Raw genomic sequence first — 11,705 nt, 5'->3', positions numbered from 1 at the left:
GTTGGATATCTTCCAAACATTAATTTTATTTCCATGGTTTAAAAATGAATATTTAAGGTTGGTCAGTCTATTCTCTCTTACTTCGGCACATTATAACCCACAACTATTTCGATACCACTGTTAATATCATAACCCCTCTCATGAGATATCAGAGGAACAATTCATAAACAAAATTTGACACTAAATCACTCGAGTCGACACTTGAACAGAGAAAGCGCCCTACAGATATTGGGAATCTAAAGGTTATTGAAGTGAAATGTTAAGAAGAGCAGGTGAACACCCCCAATAAAGGAACTCACCTGACTGACCTAATTATAATCACCACAGTATCCAGTACTACTCTTCACCAAACACTGATTACTTTCCATTTCAGTTTAATGATCTAACTCTCTTCTGAATGCCATAATTGAATCTGACTCCAACACTCTCTTGCAGACTATTCCAAAGGTCGAAGATTTTAAATCATTAACGAAATACATTCTGGATCTCTCCCAAAACACAATTCATATGGATTCTTGCTTCAAATCATTTGCAGTAAGTTCTTCACATGGACAAATTTGCAGTTTAGAGCATTTGTTCAAATTTTCTATCACATTGGGGTTATACAGTGCTTGCAATTGCTACCTCACAGCACGAGGGACCCAGGTTCAATTCCAGCCTCAGGTGAGTGTCTGTGTGGAGTTTGCATGTTCTCCCTGTCTGCATGGGTTTCCTTCCACAGTCCAAGGATGTGCAGGTTAGGTGGATTGACCATGTGAAATTGCTCTGTGATGTGTAGGTTAGTCATGGTAAATGCAGGAGAATGGGATGATCCTGGATGGGATGCTCTTTGGTGTGTCAGTGCAGGCTCAATGGGACAAATGGCCTCTTTCTGCACTGTAGGGATTTTATGTATCTCTGTCTCATTTCTTGCACATGCTTCTTTATGAAAGGGACATTTTACTGTCATGTTCAGTATTGCAGTCTCTATATTTTCATACATAGCTTTAAATTAGGTTAGAATGAAATCCCCCATTTCACTGTATTTTATCCAGCATTCTCCCCACCCCTTCCATTCCTTATCCATTTTTACATTACCTTGTGTTACGATCCCCTCCTCTTTATATATTATTGTAGACAGGCTAAATCTAGTTACCATGTCTCTAAAATATGAGATGAAATAGGATCGCATACTTTGAGTCCATTACTACAGCTTGTTAAGGTCTCTTGCCAAAGAGAACTCTTAATCCTGCATCCTTCAGTAAGATTAGATTAGGATATCTGGTCAGCATGGATGAGTTGGATTAAATGGTTTGTTTCCGTCCTGTGCATCTCTTATGACTATGACTATCGAATAGGGGCCAGGAGCAGGCAGGTGGGACTAGTTTAGTTGGGGATCATGGACTGAACGGTCTGTTTCCAGGCTGTATGACTGCACAGCCTCAAATGAACGGGGATCAATCCCAAAGAGATATTAAAGGTCTCGAGCACCACCTTAGGCACATGTGTGGACCCCTTCCAGGTAACTGAGAGCAGGGGGGCACTATGAAGTTCAGTACATCAGTTAGCCAGCAAATTCTCTTTGCGAGACTTGTCTCGAGAAAGGAAGTGGTTTCCTGTCCCATCAACTGGACTGTGGATCAGTTTGGAGCAGGTCCTATATCTCTGACAAAATAGGTGGACAGAGTCGAGAGTGTGGTGCTGGAAAAGCACAGCAGGTTAGGCAGCATCCAAGGAGCAGGAGAATTGATGTTTAGGGCATAAACCCTTCATCAGCAATGAGGCTTGTGGGCTGGAAGGCCTGAGAGATAAATGGAGGCGGGGGGTGGTGTTGGGGAGAAGGGAGCTGAAAATGCGATAAGCAGATGAAGATGATTGGTCGGAGAGGAAGGTGGGGCGGATAGATGGGAAAGGTGATGGATAGGTCAGGAGGGCGCTGCCGAGTGGAGGCTTGGGGCTGTGATAAGGGTGTGGGGGAAGAGTAGCAGGATACATGAGGAAACTTTTGAATTCCACATTGATCCCATGTGGTTGCAGGGTCTCAAGGTAGAATAAGAGGTGTTCTTCCTTCAGGCGTCAGGTGGTAAGGGTTTGGCGATGGAGACAGCCCAGGACCTCAATGATCTTGATGCAATGGGAGGGGAGTTGAGGTGTTCAGCCACAGGGCGGTGGGGTTTGTGGGTGTCCCAGAGTGGTTCTCTGGAACAATCCACAAGTTGGCGTCCCGTCTCTCCGATGTAGAGAAGACCACATTGGATGCAATGGATACAGTGGATGACACTGGTGGAGGTCCAGGTAAATTTCTGTCAGATGTGGAAGGATCCTTTGGGGCCTTGGATGGAGGTGAGAGGAGTGGTATGGGTGCAGGTTTTACACTTCCTGTGGTGGTGGGGAAGGGGCCGGGAGTAGGGTGTGGTGGGAGTAGGGCTGGTGTGGGTGCATGGACCTGATGAGGAAATGGCCTCTCTGGAACGCAGGTAGGGGTGGGGAGAGAAAAATATACCTGGTGGTGGGTTCTGTTTGTAGATAGCAGAGGCTGATGTGATGTATCCGGAGGCGGGTGGGGTGGAAGGTGAGGACGGTGGGTGGTGGGTTCTGTCCTTGTTGCGTTGGGAGGGGTGGGGTTCAAGGGCAGTGTTGTAGGATGTGCAGGAGATGTGCTGGAGGGCATTGTCGACCACGTGGGAAGAGAAATAGCGAACTTGGAAGGAGGAGGCCCTCTGGGATTTTCTACAGTGGAATTGGTCATCCTGGGAACAGATGCGGCAGAGGAATTGGGAATAAGGGATTGAATTTTTACAGGAGGTGGGGTAGGAGGAGGCGTAATCAAGGTAGCTGTGGGAATTGGTGGGCTTGTAGAAGATGTCCATGGTTAGTTGGTAGACAGAGATGGAGAGCCCAGTTACAAGTGGAGTTCCACAGGGATCAGTTCTGGGTCCTCTGCTGTTTGTAATTTTTATTAATGACTTGGATGAGGGAGTCAAAGGGTGGGTCAGTAAATTTGCAGATGATACGAAGATTGGTGGAGTTGTGGACAGTGAGGAGGGCTGTTGTAGTTTGCAAAGGGACTTAGATATGATGCAGAGCTGGGCTGAGGAGTGGCAGATGGAGTTCAACCCTGTCAAATATGTGGTTGTCCATTATGGAAGAACAAATAAGAATGCGGAATACAGGGTTAACGGTAGGGTTCTTAGTCAGGTGGAGGAACAGAGGGATCTTGGGGTCTATGTACATAGATCTTTGAAAGTTGCCACTCAGGTGGATAGAGCTTGTAAGAAGGCTTATGGTGTATTAGCGTTCATTAGCAGAGGGATTGAATTCAAGAGTCGTGAAGTGATGTTGCAGCTGTACAGGACTTTGGTTAGGCCACACTTGAAGTACTGTGTGCAGTTCTAGTCGCCTCACTTTAGGAAAGATGTGGAAACTTTGGAGAGGGTGCAGAGAAGATTTACCAGGATGTTGCCTGGAATGGAGAATAGATCGTACGAGGATAGGTTGAGAGTTCTCGGCCTTTTCTCGTTGGAACGGCGAAGGATGAGGGGTGACTTGATAGAGGTTTATAAGATGATCAGAGGAATAGATAGAGTAGACAGTCAGAAACTTTTTCCCCGGGTACAACAGAGTATTACAAGGGGACATAAATTTAAGGTGAAGGGTGGAAGGTATAGGGGAGATGTCAGGGGTGGGTTCTTTACCCAGAGAGTGGTGGGGGCATGGAATGCGCTGCCCGTGGGAGTGGCAGAGTCAGAATCATTGGCGACCTTTAAGTGGCAATTGGATAGGTACATGGATGGGTGCTTAATCTAGGATAGATGTTCGGCACAACATCGTGGGCCGAAGGGCCTGTTCTTGCTGTATTGTTCTATGTTCTATGAGGTCCTGGAAAGGGAGATGGTCCAGGTGAATTTGAGGTCGGGGTGAAAGGTGTTGATAAAGATGACGAACTGTTCAAACTCCTTGTGAGACCATGAAGTGGCACCAATATGGTCGTCGATGTACTGGAGGAACAGGTGTAGCTGAGGAAAATGGACTGTTCCACGTACCCGACAAAGAGGCAGGCATAGCTTGGACCCATGCGGGTGCCCATGGCTACCCCTTCAGTTTGGTACATTGGTTTGGATGCCATCTGAGGTTTGTGCGGATCAATTCAATGGGAACGTGCAGTCCCGGGCTCAGTGAGCAGCACTGCAAGCAAAGCTCTCAGAATCCTACAGGGAAACAGGCCCTTCAACCCAAGAAGTCCACACTGACCCTCTGAAGAGTAACCCACCCAGACCCATTCCCCTACCCCATTAATCTACATTACTCCCTAAACAATACACTGCACCTACACATCCCTGAACACTCTGGGACAATTTAGCTTGGCTAATTCACTTGCTCATGTTTGGATTGTGGGAGCATCAAGGGGAAACCCTTGCAGACATGGGGGGAGAATGTGCAAACACCACAAAGACAGTCACCCTGAGGGTGGAATCGAACCCCAGTCCCTGGCGATATGATGCAGTGGCACTAATCACTGAGCTACTGTGCCGCCCATGAGCCAACCTGGGGTTGGGGGAAGATGGGAGGGGTGTGTGGGTGCTGTCTAGCAGAAAACAAAGAGAGCTCACTGACGCTCCCACTGCACCCACTGTCAGAGCGGGCAGGAGGTTCAGTCCTGGGGGTGACCCACATCAGCGTCGCCGACGGAATCTGCTGGTGCCCCCTCTGGTGTTTCTGTAAGTTACTGGACGATGTGAACCTCTGCCCGCACTTGGGGCAGGCAAACGGCCTCTCCCCAGTGTGGACCCGCTGGTGCCTCAGCAGGTTGGAGGCCTGGGTAAAGCCCTTCCCGCACTCAGGGCAGCTGAACGGTCTCTCCCCCGTGTGGACCCACTGGTGGTCCAGCATGTCAGAGGAGCGTTTAAAGCCCTTCCCACACTCAGGGCAGAGGAATGGCCTCTCCCCGGTGTGGACGTGCTGGTGCCTCAGCAGGGCAGAGGAATTATCGAAGGACTTCCCACACTCAGGGCAGCTGAAGGGCCTCTCCCCCGTGTGGACCCGCCGGTGGGTCAGCAGGTGGGAGGAGCGGGTAAAGTTCTTCCCACACTCAGGGCAGGAGAATGGCCTCTCCCCGGTGTGGATCCACTGGTGCCTCAGCAGGGCGGGTGAATTGCTGAAGGCCTTCCCACACTCAGGATAGCTGAAGGGCCTCTCCCCAGTGCGGAGCCGCCGGTGGGTCAGCAGGTTGGAGGATTTGCTGAAGGCCTTCCCGCACTCAGGGCAGGGGAAGGCTCTCACCGCAGTGTGGACCCGCTGGTGGGCCATGAGGGTAGAGGCCTGGGCAAAGCTCTTCTCACACTCGGGGCAGGAGAACGGACTCTCCGCTGTGTGGATCCGCAATGGGCCATCAGGTTGGAGGAGCGGGTAAAACCCTTCCCGCACTCTGGGCAGGGGAATGGCCTCTCCCCGGTGTGGCTGCGCCGATGAGTCTCCAGGGCAGACAGGAAACTGAAGCATTTCCCACAGTCACCACACTTCCACGGTTTCTCCATGGGGCAGGATTCCTCGGGTTTCTCCATGGCTGAAGCTTCAGCCACACACAAACGTGTGTACAGCCCCTCCCCGGTGTGAATTCCTCTTTCCAGGCCGTATAACTGTTTCTGGCTCCACACTCGGTGCACTGCAACAGTAGGGTCTCTCATCCATTCCCACTGAAGCAGAAAACGTTATGAAACAGGAACCAAAAGGCATTGCTCCTTCTCACAGAATCATAGTCAAAAATCGTTGCTGTCCCGATGGATTGAGTGACTGTCAGACATTGATGTGAAAATGATGACTGCAGATGCTGGAGATCAGAGTCGAAAAGTGTCGTGCTGGAAAAACACAGCAGGTCAGGCAGCATCCAAGGAGCAGGAGAGTCAAGCATAAGTTGTTGATTTTGAAACTTCCCTCTTCAGATAGTCTGTAAAAAAAGATTACAAAAGTCATCACTGTCAATCCAGGGGAGGTGGGGTCGGAATGAGACAACAAGGTATTGACACCGACATCAGAAAGAAACTGACCATAGAGACGTGGCAAACGTTAGTGACAAGCCAGAGTCAGAGAGAGACACAGCACAGAAACAGACCCTTTGGTCCACTCATCCATGACGACCAGATATCCAAAATTAATCTCGCTCCATTAGCCAGCATTTGGCCAATAACCCTCTAAACCCCTCCTATTCATATACCTATCCAGATGCCTTTTAAATGTCATAATTGTAACAGCACCCACCACTTCCTCTGGCAGCTTTGTACACACATCACCTTCTGCATGAAAAACTTGCCCCTTAGATCCGTTTCTAACAAATTGCTCTCCATCTAAACGCGTAGCACGATGGCAATCCCAGTTTATGTTTGAAAAGTTAAAAATCCCTAACAATAACCATCCTATTACTCTTACAGGTATCTGAAATTTCCATACAAATTTGTTTCTCAATTTCCCACAACACAATCCCAATAAGGTGATCATCCCTTCCTTATTTCTCAGTTCCAACCAAATAGCCTTCCTGGATGTATTCCTAGGAATGTCCTCCTTAAGGCCAGCAGGAATACTATCCCTTATCAAAAACACCACTCCCCCTCATCTCTTGCCTCCCTTTCTATCCTTCCTGTAGCATTTGTATCCTGGAACATTAAGCTGCCTGTCCTGCCCATCCCTGAGCCACCTTTCTGTAATTGCTATGACATCACATCCCATCTTCCTAATTGTGCCCTGAGTTCATCTGCCTTCCCTGTTCGGCCTCTTGCAATGAAGTAAATGCAGTTTAATTTGTCAGTCCTACCTTGCTCTCTGTTTTGTCCCTTCCTACCTGACTGTTTGATTCATTCCCTTTCCCAACTGTACCAGTCTCAGATTGATCTCTTTCCTCACTATATCCCTGGGTACCTCCCCACACACCCACCTTGCTAGTTTAAAATTCTCCCGAGCAGCTCTTGCAAATTCCCCTGCCAGTATATTAGCCCTCTTCCAATATTCAGGTGCAATCTATCCTTCTTGTACAGGTCACATCTACCCCAGAAGAGATTCCAGTGATCCAAAAATGTGAACCCTTCTCCCATGCACCACCTCCTCAGCCATGCATTCATCTGCTCTATCCTCTCTATTCCAACCCTCACTAGCTCATAGCACTGGCAGTAATCCAGATTTTCCTAGACTCGAGGACCTCTTTTTTTAAATTTGTGCCTGACTTTCTCCACTGTCCCTTCAGAATCACATCCTTTTCCCTTCCTATGTCATTGGTTCCAATGTGTACAATGACCTCTTACCAGTCCCTCTCCCTTTTGAGAACATTCTGCACCCTCTCTGAGACAGCCTTGATCCTGGCACCAGGGAGGTGACACACCATTCTGATTTTTCGCTGCTAACCACAGAAACATCAGTCTGTGCCTCTGACTAGAGAGCCCCTTATCACAATTGATCACTTGGAACCCGATGTACCCCTCATTGCATGAGAGCATGTCTCGAGACCAGAAACTTGGCTGTTCGTCCTGCATTCCCTGAGAGACCATCACCCTCTACATTTTCCAAATCAGCAGATTTGTTTGAAATGGGGACAGCCACAGAAGACTCCTGCACTACCTGCCTACCCCTCCTTCCCCATCTCCATGCCTGTAGCTGCGGTTTTTCTCCCTTCCTATAACTGCCAAACCATCATAGTCCCAGGTCTTGTAGATTCCTCATTACTTCGAACTGTCGCTGCAACTTATCCATGCGATCCAATAGGATTTACAAGCAAACACACTTACTGCAGACATATTCACCAGTAACATGGATACTCTCCCTAATCTCCCACATCTGACAGGAAGAGCATATCACTCTCATAATGGCCACCTTTGCTCCTTCACAATCTACAGACCCAAAAAAAAGCACCGTCTTTTTGTTCTAAAAAAGTGCTCTGGGCTAACACAGTACTTGTGGTTTATATTTTAAAATTTAATCAAGAGACAGATGTCAGTAAAACATATGATCAAGAAAGAATCCACTCCATTCCCGACTGCAGACTTACAGCTCGGTTACATGTTAAAGACTATACACTTCTCTGGTCCTGTTCTGTGAGTTCCCCCACACAGGTTCCTCCATGGTCAGCTGTGAATTTTGCTGTTCATTAACCTTTCCCAGATGCACTGCAATGTCCAGTAACTGTGCAGATTCACTGCAGTGTAAACTCCTTTTTCTCTCTCCCTCATTTTGGACTCCTATCGAAGCCCCTTATAAACATCTATAAGGTCATCTCTCAGCCTCCTACGCTCCAGGGAAAACAGCCGCAGTCTTTTCAGCCTCTCCCTATAACTCAAACCCTCCAACTCTGGCCACAGCCTTATAAATCATTTCCAAACTCTTTTAAAGTTTCACAACATTTTTCTAACATAGGAGACCAGAATTGAATGCAGTATTTCAAAAGTGGCCTAACTAATGTTATGTACAGCCTTAACATGACTCCCAACTCCTGTACTCAGTGCTCTGATCAATAAAGGCAAGCGCCACCAAACGCCGCCTTCACTACTGTGTCTACCTGTGACTCCACTTTCACTGAATTACAAATCTGCATCCATGGTCTCTTGATGCAGGAACACTCCCCATGGCCTTACCACTAAGTGTGTAAATTCTGCCTGATGTGCCTTTCCAAAATGCAACACCTCACATTTATCTAAATGAAACTTTATCTGCCACTCCTCGGCCCATCAGCCCATCCTAATTCTAATTTAGATTGAACTTTCTTTCCTCTCTTATTTCCTAAACGCTGAAAATCTCCACCCCACACATTCTCCCTCCATTCTCGCTTTGCTGAACCTAATCCATGCTGTATCCTGAAGGGTCTGGTTTACACTGATTTACAGCCCACGCTTGGGGGATCTCATTGAAACATACAGAATACTGATTGGCCTGGACAGAGTAGATGTTGGGAAGATGTTTCCATTGGTAGGAGAGACAAGGCCCCAAGGGCACAGCCTTAGAGTTAAGGGAAGACCATTTAGAACGCAGATAAAGGGGAAACCTTTGTAGCCAGAGAGTGCGAAACCTATGGAATTCATTGCCACAGAGGCTGTGTTGGGCAAGTCACTGAGTATATTCAAGACAGAGATAAATAGGTTCTTGTGCATCAAGGATATTGAGTATTGCGGGGAGAAAGCAAGAGAATGGGGTTGAGAAACTTGTCAGCCATGATTGAATGGTGGAGCAGACCTGATTGGCTAAATGGCCTAATTTCTGCTCCTATGTCTTATGGTCTCTTGCTGTCCTGGACATAATGAGAGAGAACTGGGAGCAACATTGAACTGGATATGAATATACCTACATCTTGGTGGATAGGCTGGGACCTTTTTCACTGGAGCATAGGAGGTTGAGAGGTGATCTTATCAGGGGTATAGATGAGGTGAATGATGGGTGTCCTTTCCTTAGAGTGGGGGTTTTAAGTTAGGGAGCAAATTTTGAAGGTGAGTGGAGAAAGATTTTAAAAAGACAGGAGGGTCACCTTTGTTTTCCCATTGAGAATGGTTCGTATGTGGAATGAATGTCCAGAGGAAGTGGGGATGCAGGTACAGTTACAACGTTTAAAAGACATTTGGATAAGGACGTGAACGGAAAGGTTTGGACGTGTTATGGACTAGGCCAGACCACTCAAAACATTCTTAAGCAGGCAGCACAGACCGTAACTTTGCTATTTGTTTCAGTAAGTGCACAGTGAAAATTACCCAGAGTTAGCTAGGTTGACTACCAGGATTTAAAACAGATAAATGTATTCACAAGAATACAGAATGAAACACAAAGAACAGAATATAGAATATCCACAGAACTCAGTCTGTCTAAACTAGACTTAATTATACTGTTCCAAATATACATAACAGTCCCAATAAACAAACCCCTTAAACATACAGTAAAACTGAAACAGAGGCTGACAGGTCAAAGTTAGAAGGGCTGAAGGAGAGAGAGTTTAACAACCTTTCTCCACACAGTCCACTGCTGAACTCACTCAAACAAGGCCTCAGCTTTCACAACAGATCACTCGTCTTTCATTACGCAAGTCACTTCGAAAACATAAAAGCTTGGGCCTAACGTCTCATCTGTTGACGTATAAACAAAAAAGCCGACCAATACCCTTTCATTTCTGTACTAAAACATCCGTTTTGGAGCCCAGGCCCATTTTACTACCACTCTGAAAAAAACCAAGGACACAGTATCCTTGAGAAGAAGGACCAGCTTTTAGAATAAGGACCAGCTTTGTGACAGAGGGATATGGGCCAAACACTGGCAGATGGGATTAGTTTAGTATGCAAACATAGCAAGGACTAGTTGGACTGAAGGGTCTATTTCTGTGCTGTATGATTCTGTAATGTTCTCAAAACCATTTTCTTGCCTTCTCCTATAACCATCCACTTTGTTGTTCATCTGAAGCCAGATGACCTCAGCCTTGAATATATTCAATTACCACCCCCCCCACTAATTGCAGGAAGTCATCCCCATTTTTGAACTCAATTCCTCTTGCTAATATACTACTTGCCTTGCTGATTGCTTGTTGCACCTGTCTGACAACTGGCAGTGACTGGTGCAGAAGGACGCTGAGACCCCTTTGTACATCCACACATCATTCCTGATGAAAGACTCGTGCTCAAAACGTCGACTCCTGCTCCTCGGATGCTGCCTGACCTGCTGTGTTTTCCAGCGACACTTGACTCTGATCTCCAGTCATCACTTTCTCCACAAACCAATATATTATCATTTAAACCATGCACCTCCTTTCTGCCTTTTTAAAAAAGCAATAGGCTTTAACTTTACATTGTGGTCCTACTGCATTTGCTGTGCGTTTGCCAACGGAGACACAGACCTGGACCAACTTTTCCAGAGTCTGTCCCCTCCCTGGATTCACTCCCTTTCCCTTCAGTTCGTGCAAATCAGCAACTGAATCCCAGAACGAAAAAGAATAGAAAAACTGGGTGAGAAAAGAGAGTGCGGTACCCACAGATGTTGGGCAGAGTTGCAGTCTGGGGTGAAGTTCATTCAAAGAGAGAGAGAGGAACAACAGCAACTTCAGAAACTCACTGCCCAACTTCCGCATTCAGACAAAGACGCTGTTCTGATTGGCAGGAGGACCAGGTTCCTTCCGGTCCTCCGGGTCTCACCATTGGTCTTTCAGAAGAAAGTTATGCGCCGTTTCCGCGGACAGCGACGAACATGCTCAGTGCTTTTGCTGACACCGCAGTACATGCGCAGTGCTAGCTGACACCGAGAAGCATGCGCAGTATGCTCTGTGGAGCTGCTGGCGTTACCGACAGATTTTCAGCGTCCAAATGTCAATAGGAGAAAAAAAGCTGCAGCCACAATTTTATTTTTCCCTGTGGCTCGACATTTTATTCCTTTTGAATTTCGTCCAGCTTTGTATGTCTTTCCCCAGGGTAGAGGAAGTCCAAAACTAGACGGCATAGGTTTAGGGTGAGAGGGGAAAGATTTAAAACGGACCTAAGGGGTAACTTTCATGTGGAGTGTGGTGTCTGTATGGAATGAGCTGCCCAGAGGAAGTGGTGGAGCTGGTACAATTACATTTGAAAGGCATCGGGGTCAGGATGGGTATCTGAATAGGAAGGTGTGAGAGAGATATGGGCGAAATGCTGTCAAATGGATGCCTAGATTAATTTAGGATATCTGGAGGGCATGGGCGAGTTGGACTGAAGGATCTGTTTCTGTGCTGTATGATTCTATTTGTACAT

General features: G+C 47.1%; 1 protein-coding gene across 2 annotated transcripts; it reads right to left on the bottom strand.

Moving 5' to 3' along the window:
• On the bottom strand, positions 1-11,084 carry LOC132807523 (zinc finger protein 239-like). Of its 2 annotated transcripts, none has more exons than XM_060821628.1 (2): positions 11,041-11,084; positions 1-5,923 (listed from the first exon to the last, which is right to left on the bottom strand). In XM_060821628.1, the coding sequence occupies exon 2, from the start codon at positions 5,476-5,478 to the stop codon at positions 4,501-4,503; it is 978 nt and encodes a 325-aa protein (XP_060677611.1). In that variant the 5' UTR covers positions 5,479-5,923; positions 11,041-11,084; the 3' UTR covers positions 1-4,500. The 2 variants fall into 2 exon arrangements, with proteins under 2 accessions (XP_060677611.1, XP_060677610.1); XM_060821627.1 differs by having other exon boundaries at positions 10,961-11,046.
• Between the last annotated feature and the right edge of the window lie 621 nt (positions 11,085-11,705).

The sequence above is a fragment of the Hemiscyllium ocellatum genome (genome assembly GCF_020745735.1).
Source record: "Hemiscyllium ocellatum isolate sHemOce1 chromosome 27 unlocalized genomic scaffold, sHemOce1.pat.X.cur. SUPER_27_unloc_18, whole genome shotgun sequence".
NCBI classification, from domain to species: domain Eukaryota; kingdom Metazoa; phylum Chordata; class Chondrichthyes; order Orectolobiformes; family Hemiscylliidae; genus Hemiscyllium; species Hemiscyllium ocellatum.
This window is presented reverse-complemented; position numbering and strand designations above follow the sequence as displayed.

Bases quoted from the DNA above. Each gene is read 5' to 3' on its own strand.
- LOC132807523 (XM_060821628.1), bottom strand. From the start codon at position 5,478: ATGCTTCAGTTTCCTGTCTGCCCTGGAGACTCATCGGCGCAGCCACAC.